The following is a 19,473-nucleotide window of genomic DNA, read 5'->3' on the forward strand; positions in this document are numbered from 1 at the left end:
GCTTCCTGAGTTAACTTGGTGGTGCTGAATTGAGCCCCCCTACCATGCATGTAAAGTACCCTGGGTGATGACAAAAGTGCTGTTAAAGTATAATTCATTTATTCGTTCATTCTTTCATTCTTTCATTACACATTTGGTCACTGCAGGTGTTTGGTTGTTTACAGTCCAAGTAGATTCTTAGTGATTCTACACACACACACACACACACACACACACACAGACCGCGCCTTGAACTGTAGGCCAGTTGCCTCACAGTAATGATAGGGTATCATGTCATGTCCAGGCTTTTCTAAGGCTTGAGATGGTGTCTCTGCTGTGTTTTGAAAGTGCTACTTTGCTACATTATTAATCAGCTTCTGCAGGCTGTTCCCCCTCTTGAATGCAGACCAAGATGCTGTGTGTGAATCCAGTGGGTATTTGGGATACTTTATGCCTCCATGATCAGAGAGGGTAGAAGAGAGGGAAAACTTCAGAGAACTGTGTCCCAGGGTCCATGGAATATCAGCTGTGTGGGTGTGTGTGTGTGTGTGTGTGTGTATGCACGTGTGTGTCTGTGCACGTTTGTGTAGTCCCAGAGGAAAGTAAGTGCAGAGTCTTCCAGATGAATGCCCTCTCTTAATATATGTTGTGCTCTCCTCAAGGGCATCCTGTCGAGAGGAACAGGGTTCTGGGCTTTGTCCCAAGACCTGAAGAACACACACACACACACACACACACACACACACACACACACACACACGTGCAGTCATAAACAAGAACACCAGAAAATACATGCATACCCACACATGAACACACTTTACCTCAAGGCAAAGTACGAACACTGAAGTTACAGGTTTTCACCCTTGTGTACACAGACCTCACACTCACACACATAGACACACACACACACATAGACACACACACACACACATTTCTGTTATGGAATGCTGTCACTTGCTAAAATCACTGACATAAATTGTGTGCACTCAAAGTGACTGTAACTTCCTCAAGCATTTTCTGTCCACTTGTTTGTTTTCTTCTTTTAGTGTTTTATTTCAACTTTGTCAGCATCAGCAAAAGTAAGGCAATGACTTTGCCCAGACTTGCTACTAGGGGTTTCTTGTTGCTTTGCTGTCTTTATTGTTGAGTGGTGAATTCCAACTCTTGAATGATCGCCCCTTGAATGAACAAACTTGTAATCTCTCATGCACACACAGGGCGTAAACTTCTGTCCTGGGGAAGAGGTGGCTGGTGTCACCACACACACCCAGGAGGAGCACACCATGCAGCCTCTTATCTTCCACCTAGGACGGGACCCAGGGGAGAAATATCCAATCAGGTAAGGGATCTCTTTCCCCCGTTGTGTATAGGTTCCAGGTGAAACATGTGAGCTGTAGGATATATGAATCAGGATGTAAATGTAACCATGATTGCAGGTGATGGGCTGTGAGTTAGAACTCACAGGGGGTAGAAAAAGTGCGGTACTGATGCAGCCATTAAAAACATAAGATTAAATATTTAAAGCAGCATAACTAAAACTAGCGAAACCTCTTGAAATGTGCTTACTTTGACACTATGACAAACTAGTTAGTCAACAACTGTCCTAACACAGTCGAACATCAAGCAAGTGCAACACAAGACAAAGCAAGACGGCAAATAAGCTACTTACTAGTTCGGCAGACAGTAGAAACCGGGCGGCTTCAGCCAAACCTACATAACCCAGTAATATGCCTACGGACCCTAGTATGGCAACGGCACGGAAGCGATTCTCCATATTAAAAGTCATTGTAGGGCACCCATTTTACGCTGTTATTTTAAGGTAAAACTGCTTATCCTAACCCTAACCCTGAAGTACAATTACTGCATAATGCCACTTTAAAATGAACCAGTTATAAAAAAATGAATATGTAAAATATTATGTACATTCAAGTACATTGAAATCTAGTGAAGTTCTTCTACAGGCAGAAACGAGAGGAGAGAGAACTGTAGAGTGGGGTGAAGGGAGGGAGGTGTGTGAGTGTGGGTCGGGGGGGGGGGATAAAAGAGAAGTGTGTGTGTGTTAGGGGGAGGGGGCAGCAGGATGTCGGAGGACCGAATCAATGCGATCAATACTGATCCAGTTCTCCAGAGGAGAAGCAGTGAGGGCCATGAGATCGATCGGGCTGGCGACGGAGCAGCTGATTAAACACTGCGCTTTGTGATTGCAAACAGCGCCTTAAAAGATCACTATCTCGCTGCATCGCCAGCTCGCGAGTCCGAGTCCGACTCCGACGCAGGTTCAAATCGCCAGACAAATTAGCCTGATAGAAGTGGAGGGCCGACTGAAAGAGCCAGAACAAGAGAGTGTGCTGTTTAATGGACTCCGCACATTCAGAGCAGAGCAGAACAGACAGGGACACGAGACGAAGAGACATTGTCAAGTCAGCCGTGCAAAAGACAGACTTGTCAATACACGCAAATAATTTCTACACTGTTCTAATGACTGAGTCCATATGTCTGTCATGCTGTCTCCATTGCTTGCCACAGGAAAGTTCACTGAGAGGGTGCAGAGGAATAATAGAAAGAGAAATATCTCGCTCTATAGAATCTCCCCTCCATTCTTTGTACTTGGCTTTCTTCTCTGCCTTCCTCGTTGTCCTCTCTCTCTCTCTCTCTCTCTCTCTCTTCAAAGAGAGATACACTAATTAAACATTAATGTTGTTTTTGATCTCTTCATCCCCTGTTTTCTTTTTATTGCTTGGTTGGATCCCAGTCCTTGAAATGGGAGGGGAGGGAGGAGAGAAGAGAGAAATCAATACCTGTATTGAATGCAGTAGAGGCTCTTTGGCTGCAGTTCAGAGACTGTAAGATAGAACGTCACAGCTGGATGCTGGCACTACACCCCTCATCTGTACGCACACTGTGACATATAGGTATTTGTGTCTGTGTGTGTGTGTGTGTGTGTGTGTGTGTGTGTGTGTGTGTGTGTGTGTGTGTGTGTGTGTGTGTGTGTGTGTGTGTGTGTGTGTATTGAAGATCTGTAAAAAAAAAAAAAGGTTTTAGGCAATGATGAAATGGTCAATCTGGCCATCCCCTTTTCCTTCTGCCTGCCCACCCATCCTTGTATCCCCCTCCTTTCCCTCTCTCCCTCTCGCTCTCTCTCCCTCTCTCTCTCTTTCTCTCCCTCTCTCCCTCTTTTTCTCTTTCTCTCTCTTTCTCTCTATCTCTCTCTCCCCCTTTCTCTCTCTCTCTCTCTCTCTCTCTCTCTGTCCTTGAGATGGTTTCCTTTCATTCACCACCTGCACCCCCACCCCTCCTCTGCCAGGTGCTTGGTGCGCTGTCCCCGCTCTGGCAGTCCCTCTGACCACAGAACCAGGTCCTACACACACACACACACACACACACACACACACACACACACACACACACACACACACACTCATTCCCTCTCTCTCGCTCTATCTCTCTCTCTCTCTGTAAGAAGGAGTGTGTGTGTGTGTGTGTGTGTGTATGACAGACAGACACACACACATTCCAGCCAAGGGTGGTTGACCAAAACCTTTTGGACAATCACAATTGTTTTGAAAGATGAAGATGTGCTTTTATAGTTGACCTTTAAGATGAATGGATTGTGATTGTTTCTGTGTCACCATGGACAGTTAGAGAGTGGAAAGGGTCATTCACCTCTGGTGGGCCCACACACACAGCACACAGTCATCCTCATATATCAGACCTTTCTACAAAACAGTGCAGGTTTCAATGAAGTACAAACTCCTCTGTATCTGATTTATGAAACTGTTGAATGTTTTAAGTGCAACAGTCAAGTTTGCTTCGTTTGCAGGACCATGCATAAGCACACCACTCACTCACTAACATACACATTCCCCCCAAATTAGTGTTGCAATCCCGGGTCAGTAAAATCAAAGCATTAAGTGGGCTGCAAGTTACCAAGGTGAGTATGTCAGAGGAATGACATTGAGAATAGAAGGGAAAGGTAGAGGCTGAGGAGAAATGTACCTCTGGGTATCCTCAGACAATGAAGGATTGCTGAAATGTTTTATTTGAGAACATTTCTTCTTATCGACTGAACAATACAAAAAAAGATTTATGAAATAAGACCGTGTATCTAAATTGTCATCACTAAGAGAATAAAATGGCTTGCAAACCATAAACTAGATGTACCACATAGCGGTGCGTAATATGACTGCTGCATAAAGTGAAAGAATGAGCAAGAATTATGTGAAATAACAAGATATTTTCTGTTCCAAGAAACGTGTGTTATCTTGAATGATTACATTTCTGGCAACAGTAGAATAAAAAGTTTGTTGTTTATCGTATTCTAAGTGAAAATGTAAGGAACTTTAGTTTGTGGATGTTGCGGCTGTAGACTGATAAGGTGTGAAGCAGTACCTGTGAGTTATGTTCTACGGTTTTGTGACCCATCTTGTGAATATGAGGACGAGTGTGACTTTAGGACAGATAGATCCTTGTGCTCAATTTTAGCATTTTGTGAAATGTACATTTATACATAAGCAACAATATGAGGTTAATTGTATAACTGTACTTGGCATTTATTTACAAATATTTGAAATATATGTGTGTGTGTGTGTGTGTGTGTGTGTGTATGTATGTGTATATACTGTATATATATATATATATAATGTAGGACTATTAGTTGAAAACAAGAATATGTTTGAAAACAATAGTAAATGTAGAGTTAATGCTACATATAGGCCTACAAGTATTGACATTTATAACAGGACAGGGGTATACACTATCAAAGTAATACGTATAAATAAATACAGTTTAAATATAGCTCCAAGCAGCGAACATCGGGGTCCAAGCATAATGTGCAAAATGTCCCAAGTAGCAAAAGGTTGAATGATTTGACCACTTCAACAGTTGAAAGAGGATGAATGAATTTTGAAAATAAACCAAGACATGTCAGAGGCACAAAGGAACACATGTTTTAATTTGATTTAGATTGGTCATTCACTCAGGTATGTATTGTGAGAAGAAGAAGAAAAATGCTGCGGCTGTCATGATTAGATGTCTTTCATGAAAATATCTGCGGGGTCATGGAGTATATCTTGCATATGGGCATAGCCTTCAGGTGTAATGAGAGCGCATGATTGCCTGCTTGAATCTCAAACATTTGCCTATTCATGCTTACCAGTCAATAGACCATTTGATTTGCTAACATAGTGAAAGATTGGGAAATTATGACTCATTTATTGGACAATATTCTAATTGAATGACCAATCCAGTGCAAAATTCTGTTTGAGGATGACGGTGACTATTGTTATTTTTATTATTAATACTTTTAAATTTTTCTTTACTTCATAATTTGGAACACTACTGTAATGGTTGATGATGGTGACAATGATGATGACTCATTGGTATTTCAAGCATTTTTCAAGAAGTTAGTATTCTGTAATAAACTTTGCATTAAGCATTATGTTTTAACTCATATGAAAGACAAGGGATGGATATTTTTATTCTTTCAAGCTTAGATATTGAAAGATCTCTCATTCAGCTTCACATGAGGGATGACTTTTTTCCAAAGGAGATATTGGTCCCCGATTTACATGGCAGACATTTGCACTAAATGTCCATTATGTCTGGTCTTTTGGTTTTACTAAACGGCATAGCAGCACGGCTGGCCTGTGTGTTTATCCCTTAAAGCCAAACTGTTGAAGTGCACCCCAGTAGACCATCAGCAGAGTTGATCACCACCCTTCTTACTGTATTTCCATTGTCAGTGTGATGAGCACTCTAGCGCACAAGCCCCAGTGAGTAGCACAGTAGCCGGTCTCAGCCCACTTTGGCCTCATCTGCTGCCAACGAGCACTTCAGCTCCCCAATCAATAAGCCCACCCTCCCACCCCCGAATTTCTCAATCTTCAAACAGGGGAATGGAGGAGGGTGCATGGGGATAGGAAGGGCTCAAATAGTTAATTGTTTTCCAACCCAATCTTCCCCTTCCTGCAAAGTCTCTGTGTGTGTGTGTGTGTGTGTCTGTGTGTCTGTGTGTGTGTGTGTCTGTGTGTGTGCACGCGCACGCATGCGTTGGCCAGTGTATCTGATCTTTTTTTTATACATCCATCTGTCTTTTTGTCTGTGCCTCCCCCTGGTTGTGCATGCTACTCAATCCATGTGATACTTGTACATTGTATCATTTTAAGCGCAGCAGCACAGCAGACATTGCACTTCAGTGTGTATAATTACTGATGTGAATCTCACATGTGTGATAAAAAGGATTTTATAAATTTGTACTTTGCAGTCAGAATCACATTGCTTCATGAAGAGTCATACAATGTGTGTGAGTGTGTGCGAGTGCAGGGACGAGCTGACTATCAGGGGTAATGCATCTCTAATCAGTATGGTGACACACCTGAGCAATGCTGGCTCCCCCCTCGGGTGTCATGCATTATAAATCAAAAGCATTCATTTGCATTTGGTTTTATTCTAATCCCTATCCTCCCTCTTTGTTTTCCACAGTTGCACAAGTGAAGCTAGTTTATAGTGATGATAATGACTATGCTTTGCTGACAATGTATTTTTCATTGTTTGTAAGTGGCCAGGCATATAAATAAACATGCTATTGTTAATTATTGAGTAATGGCTCGGGGTTGAGGGCTTCCAAAGTGCAGAAAGCATGTACCCTACCCACCCATCAGCAAAACCCTTTGTTCAGCGTTTGTATGTGGAACAAGATGTTTCAAAGCTGTCAGTGGTTTAATTCTGTGTTTGAGATGAAGGTGGCACTTACCAATGCACTGTAGTTGAGTAACTACTCACTCGTTGTGCCCAGCTTTACTTCGATAAATAGCAAATACTGCTAGGTAAAGTAAAGGCAAAATCGAATAAATTCAATAATTTTCAGTCAGTATTTGAATGAGTTTGTGCAGTCTTTTTTGTGTGTAGTTCAAACAGAACAGATATTTGGTAGCAGTGATAGCAGTGTTGTGTTGGTGAATGAGGAGAGTGTGTGCAGGGAGGAGGGGGTAAGGGTGCTGGGGTGGGAGTGGGGGAGGCAGGGGGAGCAGGTGCCTGACTGTGGTGGAAGCCCAGAAGCCCCTCAGGAAAGTGGTACTCAGGAGAGGGAGTGGGAGGTGTGAGCTGGACAGGGCCTGAGGTTATCACACTAATTGACACTTCACGTCACACTGGTGCTCACACACACACACACACACACACACACACACACACACATATATATATATATATATATATATATATATATATATATATATATATATATATACAAAGTAATCCTCCCCTTGGGACCAATCAGAGAGCCAGCCAAGAGACAGAGTGGGCCAGAGGGAGTGTACAGACACAGGTGCTTCGTGTGACCACATTATGGGGGTAATTGCAGTAGTAATATTTGGCTAGCTGTGTGTGTGTGTGTGCAGGGGGGGGGGGGGGGGGGGGCGGCAAGTCCTCACTGACCCTACAGGTTCTTTTGAGGACAGCGTTCCTTTGAAAGGCTTAAACCCTGGTGATTTCCACACTGATTATAATGATGTGCACGCCTGTTCCGCTGTGTCCATAAAAATAATTGAGAGGAAAAGGAGGGGGAGAAATAAACAATTCTATTGAGATTCATCCTCAGGGCATGTTATGCATGTGTTTGGGGGGAGTGGGGGGGTCGGGCGTTGTTATATGATAATGATTTGGGGATCACAAAGTAAGTATGCCAATAATACATTACTGAACAAACATTTTGTGTCCATCGATGTTTGAATTCAGTTGATTGAAGTGTTTTCAACATCTTAACATTTTAGATTCTGAATAACCACGTCTGAATAACGTGTTAACCATGACTTGACTGTATGGCTGCTTCAGAAGCTGATTTGCTTAATTTCCTGAAATTGAGTTGCTGAGATTACAATGATGGTTATGTTCTGTTCTTGTGTGTGTGTGTGTGTGTGTGTGTGTGTGTGTGTGTCAGTGTTCTGAGCAGGGAGTACCAGGTTGTTTTGAAACACATTAGCCCAGTAGTAGAAGAACACAAGCTGAAGTTGGTGCCTGGCCAGCCTCAGCTCAACATGTGTGACTTGGCTGTCATGGTAAGGATAGAAGAAATAAGTTGTTTGCACTGTTTAGGGGATAGAGACATATTAAGACTTTTAAAATAATGTGTGCAACCAACCTAAACTCACAACTTAACTGGTATACACTGTTAAAACCAGGTAATAGGCTATAAACAGGTTTGTGGGTAGCAATGGAGAAATGCACTAATTCAGTTATCTTGTTATTCAGTCATACCTGTGTTGGAAAGCATTCATATCCCTGCTCATCCAAATTATGTAGGCCTTGATGAAAATTCAAAGTTATGTAGAAGATGAATTTTAATGCAGTTAGGTTAGGAAATGTGCGCCCTGTTTCTATAAAATTCATGAGCTGTTTGTGAACCACCTCTTTGTTCAGGGTCATTCTTTATTCTTATACATTGCTATTGTGGCAGAAGAGACCAAGAATGTCAAACCTTCTTTACTTTTTATGTAACAATAGCGCCCCCAAGTGTATGTGAAATAAAATGACAATCATCTTGCCCACAGAACTGGTCTCCTCCTGGGTGTAAGAAGCTGGGGAAGTGCCTGACGCCCCCTAAGTCACAGCCTTGGAAGTGTGTTTGGCCACACTGATCCAGGATATGCCTACACATGTCTTTGGCAATGCCTCTTGATGGTGTCGTTTGTTTCTTAGCCAGACATTCCAGCATCCTCTTGGTTGCCTGTTTTATGACAGTCCCGACAGCAAACGATTTTTTATTGTTTGTTTAAATGTGGATAACAACATTGAAAAGAGGTGTAACAGTATGTGAAGGGACATCTGCGTACATTAGTATAAGGATGTTTACTTCTCTTGGTGAGTGGGGAATTGCTGTATGGCACTGCAACAAACTAGTAAATGTGCCTGTGTAGTGTACGTCACTCCATTCCTGCTAATAATTTCTCTCAACATTTTTTTTTTTACAAATGTATGAGTTGAGCTAAATAATAAAAACTTAATAAGAATAATACATTTGCATCCAAGAACTTACTTAACTTCTATATGCCACACAATGAAAGATGTACTCTGAGGTGTCAGAGGGGTGAACATGTGTTCAGCATCACACTGTGCTGCAAGGGACATGGATATGCAGAGTGGATATGCAGAGTGGCTGACTGATATGAAACCGATGCTTAATGCTCTTGACCCAATGGGTAAATAATTGGATACTGGAGTAAATATTTGGGCAGTATTTATGTATACTGTATAGGGGGGGGGGGGGGGGAGACCTAATTTGGTATGGAATGTACTTCTATATATATAGTACACTTGTATGTATTTATAGATCAGCCTTATTCAAAACTAGTGCAAAAAGAATATTTTAGATGTTTCTGACAAATGTACCTGTTGTGAGGAATAGGCTACGATGAACATAACATAATGGACCAGACAGATCTTCTGGATCTTCTAATACCACACACTTTTTGTCAAATTCGCAAATTGCTCCGAATGCCAAGCTGCCCGTTAAAAAAACGTAGTGGCTCGGACCGAGCCCAGGCAATCAATGGGGCTTAAGGAAGCACGTAAGGAAGGGGTGTAATTTGATTGTCTATTACTAAACTACCTTTCGCGAAACTTAATCGCGGACTGTATCTTTAAGTACAAATGAGGTACTCGTTTACTGCCGATGACGTAATTTCATCACCACGTGGCTGAATGCGGAAATGTATTGCAACGTGATATCGATTTAGTCGATTGGTTTTAACAGTGAGATATCTGCAAGCCCATCCTGAACATGGCAGACGGCACAAGAGAGGAGAAACTCAAACGCATAAATGAATCAATACGAGCATTTCCAGACTTTCCAACAAAGGGTATACTATTCAGGTGAGTTTAAATTCCAGCTGTATGCTTTACGTTATATCAACTGAAACGTTTACAGAATATAGATCTTTACCTATGATTTTAGTTGACATGCAACCAACCAACCAACCAACCAATCAATGAATTAGGTTACTCTTACAGTAACTGTCAGTTACGGTCTAGCGCCAGTTGGTGTTGGTTTGATCCAGTCTAGTCTAGTGCTGGTTTGATCTAGTCTAGTGTTGGTTTGATAACCTAAGATTGTTAGCGAGGCCATAACGTAAACTGTTTTACTTATTGAACGTTAGTTAAACTTCTTTTCTGTTGTGTTATTCAGAGACATTTGTCCGATCCTTAAAGACCCGAAGTCCCTGACTGCAGTCATTGACTTGTTCGAGGATTATGTCCGGCAAAAACACCAAGACGTTGATCTCATCGTAGGTGAGTTGCAACACAGTTGTATGCACTTCATATGGTACGTAATACACTGGAAATCTGTGTTGTGCATTTGATGGTTCAGGTTCTGTTTAAACGCCCAGGTCTGGATGCACGTGGGTTCCTCTTTGGGCCACTACTGGCTCAAAGGTTAGGAATAGGCTTTGTGCTCGTGCGAAAGAAGGGCAAGCTCCCAGGCCCCACAGTGTCGGTGGCTTATGATCTAGAATATGGCAAGGTAAGCCCCGGCAATGGGGACATGACCATCTGTTTTTGGTTTCAGCAGTGTTTTAAAGTTGCAGCTTGTCGTTTTAGTTAAAATCGGAAGTACTGTTTTACAATTACACGTTGTTCTTTGGGTTGGTTTGTAAAGCATTTGTTTACATTTCCCTGGGCTTTAAGTATGACCAAGTTAATGTGCCAACAGCTTTATCCTTACATCAACTTCGACATCCTTTTTTTCCCCAGGCAGAAGCAGAAATTCAGGAGGATGCTGTGGCCCCGGGACAGAAGGTTCTACTCATTGATGACTTACTGGCCACTGGTGGTGAGAAGTTTTAAGTTTGGTCCCCCAGATATTGTTGTATAAAGTTTTGCTGTGGAGCGTTCATTTGACATTAGCAATGAAGCGGGGAGGGAGGCCCTGTTTTTCCACATACACTGACTAACTTACTCAGGTAGATCCTAACATGTGGTTCGAATCCACACTCCTCCTTACCAAATGTGTAAGTGTCCTTGAGCAAGACACTGAACTGCTCCTGATGTATAAAATGCAAATTCCTTGTAAGTCGCTTTGGATAAAAGCATCTGCTAAATGACTAAATGTAAATGAGTGCCCCCCTGTGCAGAGTTTGCATGTTCCATTCTCAAAAGTCTTCTCCCCTCTCTGGTACCTTCCTTGGGTTCACTCTTTCCTATACTCGGTCATCTGGTCAGGGTATACATTTATAAGGCCTCTGGTCATAGAACAGGGAGCCTTGACATATGTAGTTTACTCTTACATAGGCACCACTGGAAGGGGGTGGTGGGAATTGTTTGGAATGTTGTTAACTTGTTGGTTCTCAAATGGTCTTCTGATGTGATGTGTGATTCCATGGACAATAAACTTTGACTTGGACTTGAGGAAAATCCTGCCTTTTCATACAGTAGGCTGCTTAACACATGTGGATCTGTTTACAGCTGGTCTGAACAGCTGCGCAGACTATAAGTGGAGGATGGCAGTTATACTCTAATGGCCATGGGAAACGTAGTGAAGTTAAAGTGCCTCCTTTTAAATATACATGGGTTAAAACATGATTTAAGGGTGTTTTACAATTATGCAGATAAGTTATTTAATAAGGGTTATTTGGCTAGTTGTAATCTATTTTCCACACCTACCTTCAAAGAAAATGGCACCTTGAGTTGAGTAGGACTGCCAAATGTTTGTGGACGTTTATGTAACTATGCATACTCTACAACCATCCTTGAACTCTTTTCTCTCTTGTAGGTACTCTTAATGCAGCATGTGCGCTTCTGAAGAAACAGCAGGCGGACATAGTGGGCTGTGTGGTGGTGGTTGAGCTTAAGGATCTAAATGGCGCAGACAAGATCAAGCCACATACTGTGTTCTCTCTGGTGCAATACTGAAGCCCCAGCTTGACACCTGTTCCGCAATTTCACAAATGTTCTCTGGGTGCCACTCACTGTGGTTGTCTTACCAGGCCTGACATCTGTTCAGTTTTTAAGAGTCTTATCATTATCTTTCTTAGACTGTGAACATGTCCGTTTTGAGTCAGTGGGTTTTGACACCTTACCCCACCTCCCATTCTGATGTGGACGTCTCCCAGTTGAGAGTGAATGGGGTGATCAGGGTCAACTCCGAGGCATTCCACAACATGTAAAGCATATAAGAAAATAGCTTAATTTAAGTCTTTCATTGTTTATAATAACTTAATGTAGAATCATTATTAGGACTGCAGGTGGAATTAATGAAGAGAAATGTGTACAGTAGTACACATTAAAGGACTTCGAGACGAGCTTATTTTTGGCACAATAACACGAAAATGTGCCTTAAGTATAATATTTCATGCTTTTTGAATTTAATGCATAACCTATGCAAAATTGTTTCTAAAATGTTGTGCACATGTATAGGAACAGATATCTTGACACAAACACAAAAGCTATTGGTGTTTAAGTAAAAAAAAAAAAAGAATAAATCCATCCACTTATGGGGTTTGTGTTCATGTTTTTTTTCTGCTAACTTGAGACCATCTTTTAACCAGCATCATCTGTAAAATCATTGTTTGCAGTCTGAATTTCTAATTTACCATTTAATATTTATATTCCAACAAATAGAAACAAACTATCAATCCCACATACCAATTCCTCTCATCTAATGTATTCCAATTAAACAATTTACAAAAAGGACACCATCTGGTGGGTGAGCAGGGTCCTCCAACCTGGATTCACGAATTTGTCAGTCATTCTACTGGTGAAGGGAGGGGAGTCATGTTCTCTTTCAGGAATGTAAAATGCCAAAAACAAACATTAGGACAGAACTAAATCAGGAAAAGCTTTTATTAAAAATGTGGCGATTAAGTAGTATCAACTACAGAGAAATGGTGTTTTAAAATAACACCACTTCAAAGGTCAACCATATGACACTACAACGCAGTCTGACTAACTGGTGAACAGTTCTAAAACAAACAGGAGTAGTTCTTAAAAAAAAAAAAAATATCCCATCCAACGTGATTGCACCTCGATGAACTGGTTAAGTCTCAAATAACAATGCAGGGCTCATTTCCGTTCCTCCTCCTTCATCTTCTGGCTAAGTTTGCCCTGCACAACACTCAGATCCATGGTCTTGTTCAACTTAACATAAAAGTCCTTTCTGACAGGGTGGATGGTCAGCCAATCTGGTGTCAGCTCTGCGAGCAGCCGAAGGTGTTTCTCCATCTCGCCTGCAAAGATGAAATACCGGTTTTATTAATAGAACCTGCCCACCAAAACAAAGCCACATCACTGAGAAATAAACCCCCCAAAAAAAATGTTAATCAAAAGAGGAAGCCCACACATCTTCATACACTTCTAGTATGTATTAAGTGTGTACTAACCCTGGCTCAACGGCGACCGATAGCTGGCAATCATTCTGTTGCAGGCCATCTCCATGATGAGTGCCGGCTTCTTTTCTGCTACAAACACATTGCGCAAGATACTGGCCATCTCCCCAAGGTTGGACATCATGGCCAGGCGCTTCTCCTGCTGTGGGTTTCGGGTCATGGCTGCTTGGAGCTTCTGGGCCTCCTTTGCTCGAACCTGAGACGCACAATAAAAATGACGGGATTCATTTATTTGTAGCCCAACCAAATATATATATATATAAAAAGTACATCCTGATGTTTTCCCATCTCTTTCTTGCTAAACATATTTCTATATTCAGTCAAACATGTAACTGTTTAGCTTATCGCTGGCTCTTCACGTTTTTTTTTTTTTTTTTAAATGGCCTGTGCGTACCCTCTCCAGCAAAGACTGGGACACTCCTTTGAGGGCACTGGGTGTTGCAGCAGGAGATGCAGCTTCTTTAGGAGTGGGAGGCTCCTCTTCCTTGGCACATGCAGCCTCTGCCGTTCTCAGAGCCATGTTAGCCAGGGCTTTCTCCATCTTGAGAATAATCACAGACATGAGTTACCCCTCATATGACAAAATACACCGTCAACTTTTTTCATTATCTCAATGCAAACCATTTCTTATGTGTAAAATACAGAAAACTAAATTACGCATTTTGAAAACGTTTTGTTAAAGAGACATTACTATTGCCAACAGCATTTAATAATCTAATACATTTCTAGTCATCAGTCCAGAAACATATGACATCTATTCACCTTGGGGGTCATGAGGGAGCGTGCTTTGTCCAGCACTTCCTGCGCAGTGGTCATCTTATCTGTCTGTGGAGGCTGGGGCAAGTCGCTGGGCTGGACGCTGGGAACCTCGTCCACTTTGAATCTGGGGTGCCAGCGAGTCAACAGGTCATCAGTGACCACAATTGGGGGGTTCAGAGACTCCAAGAACCTCTAACAGCAGAAAAGGAAAACAACATGTTAACCACGACTTCCCTGGAAACCTCATCCAGAGATATTAATGAAGGAGTTTTGTGTATGCGTGTGTGTCATTGTTCACCTTGTGATGTTCTTTGACTATGTTGACAAGGTTAAGGTGGAATGTCCTCCTTCTATCCAGCAGACTTGAGGCTGACAGGACAGGTTGAGTACAATTCCGTCCTGTAGATAAATACACAAACAGCATTCAGACATAGACAACAGGATTCACCATACTGAAGAAAATACAAATAAGACTATATGTGCCCTAATACAAATAAGACCACAAACCTTCTTCAATGACTGGCTCCATGGTGAGCTGGTAACTGGCCTTCTTCACCGCGTTGCTGAAGGTTGGGATGTTTCTCTCCTGGCGGTATTCATAGGCAGTGGGGAACACAGTCTTGATCTGTCCAAGATGGCTCTCTTCAAACCTCCTTGAATCCAATTAGGGGGGGGGGGGGGGTATTAGCATCGTCTTACAAGACCTCCTTACTAAATATGTGCCAATTTAGGTTGTGCATGTGCAGACAGACAGGTCATTGTTTAAATTATAGCTGGCATCTCTTACTTGTGCATCATATCCTGGACCCCCTGCTTGACTTTGGCAAAGGTGACCGTTTCTGTGCGGTTGAAGAGCATGCTCACGATGGTATCCATGCTGCGGAATATCTCTGCCAGGAATTTGTACTTGTACGGCAGACTAAGTCCGGGGGGTACGTCTTGGGCGAGAGTGTGGTAGCGCTGGTATGCTGGGGTCTTCTCTCTGGAAAGGAGATCAAAGATAAAGGAACACGCCCTTAAAACATTTTTAAACTCGTAATGGGTGAGTGTAGCAAATTCCCCATACATGGCCTTAACTACAGCTAACTACATTGAACCAAGTAAAGAGCAGATAAGTGAAAGTGTGGGTATGTGTGTGTATGTATGTAGGTAGGTAAACAACCGTTCTCTCACCCCTCTGATTCTGGCTGTGCTTCAACCTCAGCTGGTCTTGCCTCTGCTTCACGCTTCTCTTTTTGCTGCTGTACTTTGGCTGTGAGCTCCCGGGCACGATCAAGTCTGGCTTTAAGCTCTGCAAGGGTAGACACGGGGGCAGGGGAAGGTGTGACCGTGCTTTGAGCCCGTCCATTGAGCTTCTGGAGACGGGATTTGAGTGCCGCCACATCATCTGTAGACAATGGTTTCTAAAAGGAACCAAACAAATGCAAAGTATTTAGAAAGAGGAATTATACTGTTGGATCAGAAGCAAGCAGTCATCTACAGTTGTAAAAGAGCAGGTCTTTGCAGTTACCTTGCTCCTTGTGTTTTTGGGGGGCTCTGACCACTGGCAGAAGAGATGGATGTCTGGTTCACAATATTCTTCGATTGTTTATCCACACCATCTGGAGTGGGTGACTGTGGGGAGGGCTCTTTCACAGAATCGGGTGCCTATTTACAACAGGGGATATTACTGCCTGCCACTCGTCTTGAGGCCTTGTAATCATTGTAATGCAAGGTAGCTTTTAACACCTAGTCAACGACTCACACCGACAAACCGGTCCTAGAGTGCCCAATAATAATGTCCCCAATTCAAAGGTCAAATATTAAACTCGCATTATCTTAATATAAAATTAAAAGTTGCTGCATTGTAAGGCGTACCTGCCATACAGAGACGAACATTTATTTTAACTAACGACCTGACTTACGCTTAAAGTTACCTCGCCAAAAACCACCAAAACACCAAACATTAACGTTAGCAAACTAGCAAGTCAGAAAAACACGCGTTACCCACCTTTTCTTGATCCCCGTCTTTCAAAAGAATCAGCCTCTTTCTAGCTGTTCGTTTACCGGTTCTAACTTGGGTTTTTTCGACAACGGGTTTGACTTCTGAAGGGCTGACACGAAGACGCTTTTTCGCACTACTGTGTTCTGCCGTAGAGGAGAACACGGCCGAACCGAGATCAAACTCGGCCTCAGATGAAGTCCTTTTTGGAGACTCGGGGCTAGTCAGATGTTTATCCAGTTTACCCTCCTCAGTGGATCGCATTTCTTTTGATCGCCCCTCATTTTTTGTTGACACGGCTTCGTTAATAACCCGTAGAAATTCTTCTTGAACGCAGCTAGAAGTAGATCTGGTAACTTTTGATCGTCCTGAAGTTCTGTTGGTTTGTCGAGTTGATCTTGTCGTCGCGACGTCCACATCGAGCACAATACGACCGCCTGCAGCCGCCTTTTGTCCCTTTGCTCTCACTGCTCTATCAATTCCACCTCTCTTACTTTGTGCAAAATAATCCGTTACACGTGCCTGAGCCATAGCCACTACAAAATTCTAAACTCGTCAGCTCATAAATCCTTGTTCAGCTGTAATAACTAACTGGCCATGTATAACTATCTAACCCACCAGAAGAACCAGTCTTCTCTTAAAGCCTCTGACCAACTTTCGCGCGAAACTGTACCATGTGACCTTAGTAGGCAGCCAATGGTTATTAAAACACGCCCTCTTCCTGATCCTCATTGGACACTGTCGTTCAACAAAGCAAGCAGATGATTAATGTTTATCAAAGTAATCAACTACTTCACATCTAAACTGTGCCTTAGGACGTATATACTTTTCAGATGTAAAATAGATAGTGTTCTGAAGAGAGCAGTGCTATGTAATGGTTTGGCCCTCGACCATCACATGATTAGGAATGCATGATTTGAATTTATTTTTTAACCTTTTTGCATTTTATCATTATTTGTATGGTTTTCAGGGGGAAAGTCACGTTATTATGAGTCCATGAGTTATGAGTCTTTCTTTTAAAAGATGCTTCATTTAAAATCCAGGCTAACCAAGCAGATGACCTTTGGAAAATCTGATGAGATCATTTAGGCCATTTACTACTCTCTATTAGGCTATAGGCTACAGAAAATAACTCGATTAGGCCTAAATTGTATTGGTAGGCTACTGACGAATATAACATTACGCCTTGTAACATGCTTTAAAATCGTGATACTTCTTGGCAAGTTCAGAGGGGAAACCACTGTATTTATCTTTATACGAGCATGACAAGCGACAGTCACATAGCTTGCAAAGTTGCAAAGAAGTCGTGCCACTCAGTTGCCTAAGGAGACGTCCGAATTTCAATTCCAGTCATCCGTGTTGAAGTGTGGTGACAGCTCAGGAAAAGCGTGAAAAAAACATGATCTATTTAGAACTATCAATATCAACTCTAGATGGCAGCATCACACAATCCAATGTCAAACGATCGCTGGCGTTGTAAAGGTCCTTATTAATCCAAATATATGTGTTGGTCTAGTGTATTGTACCAAATGTAGCCTATTATAAAGACTCTTATTGTTAAGAAACATCATATCCACGTGTAATTTCATTATATGTGTCAAACCTTCCAAGGGACGAGAGGAGCCCAGGGCTGATGTGTGTCACAGCAGCATGTGTTGAAACTTGATGTAAGACGCTTAATCGTAAACAGCGAATGATAACGTATAATAAACAAATAAGCTAATATAATTGCCGTCTGGTCGGATTCAAGTGGAGAGTTATTGATCGTGCAGCTTTGTTTAAACTTGGTTGAACTTCTGGCTACAAGTTACAGCCAAAGTGACGATGTAGTTCACCTATACCAATGTAAGTAGCCTTTCATAAATGGGCCATGTCTAACCTAATTTAATACAATAATCAGTGAAATAAGATAATAATCTTTACTACTACTTTACTTTACTTTACACAATCACTGGCACATTTGAGAAATCGTGTGGGGAAATGGTATGTAGGTTAGTGAAAGTCACATTGCCATGCTGTTCGAGCCAAGCAGTCGGCACCAGTCCTCTCATTTGCGAACGCGAGAAATATTCTTAGTTCAGGATGAAAAAGTGGACTGGTAGACGCTCCCAGTTTTGGCACAGTCATAATACCATCACAGTGGGAGTTTACTCTCAGTTGAAACAGTCGTTCTAAGGTAGACTATTACTGTTAGCCAGCTTTCGTCGTGCTTCAAATATTTTAAAACGTGAAACCTAGAAACTATAGAAGAGTTTGAGCTGTCAAAAGCGAGTTGAATAAGAAAGTGCAGAACATTTCTACTTAGCGCTGGGCGACTGACATTTTCCACGAAGATACGTCTTTACGAGGAGTATGCTAAAAGTGGGTTCAGAACTAAAGGAAAGCTGAAGGATTTGGCGGTCGTGAGCTTTTGGATATTCTAATAGCCTAACCCGTCGGTTCAGGCAGGTCAATGCTTTGGATATCCTACGGTTAAAAGTTGTCCTAGACCACTTTTGTCCTCAGAAATTCAAATGTAAAATGTTAGCTGGACACAAAAATGGAAACGTATTAACATTTTCTTAATTATGCTAACTTAAGGCGGAGAACCATGGACAACAGCTTTGAACTGAATTTCTTGCCATCCGAGTGGAATTTACCGCTCCGTCGTGGAATGTCAGTGGGACTGTAGCTGGAGTTAAGCTGTGCACTTGGGACGCGCGCTCATGGAACTCCAGGTGGTGTGTGGACTGCTCTACTGCTTCCTGCTACCAACGTTCTTGCTTGCAGGTAAGGGATTTGAAAGATAAACTTTTCATTGAGGAGTTCCAACAGTTGTCGTCTTAGTTTAGGGTAGTACCACTTAGTATAGGATACTGACCCACATCTGGCTGGCCTAACACGTACACGTGTAGGGTAGCCTAGGCCTCGATGATCCCAAGCATAATCAGCCCACATTTGGCTAATATATAAGAACATGGACATTTCTTTCTTTCCTGTATCTAGTCATCATACTGCTAACACAAGAAGAGTGATGGTGATAGTGTCTGCAAAGGTGAAAGGCTGTCATCATCATTAGGCCTATTTGTTTTCATGATAATGATGATGTCTGTTGAGGTCATGAAATGAAGAGCCTAAAGAAAAGTGGTACTTAAAGAGTGTTTAATCAGAACTCACTATCACTTTGTCAAAAATGTATAGCTCCTCTCTCTCTCTCTCGTTTGTGTGTGTGTGTTTGTGAATGTGTGTGTATCACAGTCTAGTGTCTCAAGCTTTCATTTCCCTCTCATACTATTACATGGAATTGAAAATTAATTTAAAGTTGCACACAGACAAAAAATGTCCATCACATTGACCATTTCTAGTGTTTGTTGGCTAGGCAGGTCCTTTCCAGGAAAA

General features: G+C 42.1%; 4 protein-coding genes across 5 annotated transcripts in view; 3 read left to right on the forward strand and 1 right to left on the reverse strand.

The window, feature by feature from the left end:
• galns (galactosamine (N-acetyl)-6-sulfatase) overlaps positions 1 to 8,989 on the forward strand; it is a 21,127-nt gene extending 12,138 nt beyond the window's left edge. Inside the window, exons 12-14 of the mRNA XM_012819230.3 lie at positions 1,197 to 1,318; positions 7,916 to 8,033; positions 8,526 to 8,989. Of these exons, the coding sequence (XP_012674684.2) occupies positions 1,197 to 1,318; positions 7,916 to 8,033; positions 8,526 to 8,612 (327 nt within the window). The 3' untranslated portion in view covers positions 8,613 to 8,989. The remainder of the gene's footprint in view (positions 1 to 1,196; positions 1,319 to 7,915; positions 8,034 to 8,525) is intronic.
• Positions 8,990 to 9,571: 582 nt separating this feature from the next.
• Positions 9,572 to 12,464, forward strand: aprt (adenine phosphoribosyltransferase). Its single transcript, XM_012819233.3, has 5 exons — positions 9,572 to 9,846; positions 10,160 to 10,263; positions 10,362 to 10,495; positions 10,726 to 10,804; positions 11,744 to 12,464. The coding sequence occupies exons 1-5, from the start codon at positions 9,755 to 9,757 to the stop codon at positions 11,881 to 11,883; spliced, it is 549 nt and encodes a 182-aa protein (XP_012674687.1). The 5' UTR covers positions 9,572 to 9,754; the 3' UTR covers positions 11,884 to 12,464.
• A 331-nt stretch (positions 12,465 to 12,795) lies between these two features.
• Positions 12,796 to 16,749, reverse strand: cdt1 (chromatin licensing and DNA replication factor 1). Its single transcript, XM_042708048.1, has 10 exons — positions 16,105 to 16,749; positions 15,625 to 15,761; positions 15,288 to 15,517; positions 14,902 to 15,096; positions 14,622 to 14,767; positions 14,413 to 14,513; positions 14,118 to 14,306; positions 13,750 to 13,896; positions 13,350 to 13,551; positions 12,796 to 13,196 (listed from the first exon to the last, which is right to left on the reverse strand). Exons 4-10 carry the CDS (start codon positions 14,988 to 14,990, stop codon positions 13,033 to 13,035), a joined length of 1,038 nt encoding a protein of 345 aa, XP_042563982.1. The 5' UTR covers positions 14,991 to 15,096; positions 15,288 to 15,517; positions 15,625 to 15,761; positions 16,105 to 16,749; the 3' UTR covers positions 12,796 to 13,032.
• An 855-nt stretch (positions 16,750 to 17,604) lies between these two features.
• The window catches only part of piezo1 (piezo-type mechanosensitive ion channel component 1), a 68,256-nt gene continuing 66,387 nt past the window's right edge, over positions 17,605 to 19,473 (forward strand). Inside the window, exons 1-2 of one of the 2 annotated variants that reach the window (XM_031569276.2) lie at positions 17,605 to 17,940; positions 18,676 to 18,864. In XM_031569276.2, coding sequence (XP_031425136.1) covers positions 18,801 to 18,864 — 64 coding nt within the window. In that variant the 5' untranslated portion in view covers positions 17,605 to 17,940; positions 18,676 to 18,800. Of the gene's footprint in view, positions 17,941 to 18,084; positions 18,865 to 19,473 lie in introns of those variants that run through there. The other variant, XM_031569277.2, reaches the window with a different exon arrangement.

Source organism: Clupea harengus, chromosome 6 (genome assembly GCF_900700415.2).
Source record: "Clupea harengus chromosome 6, Ch_v2.0.2, whole genome shotgun sequence".
Taxonomy (NCBI): Eukaryota; Metazoa; Chordata; class Actinopteri; order Clupeiformes; family Clupeidae; genus Clupea; species Clupea harengus.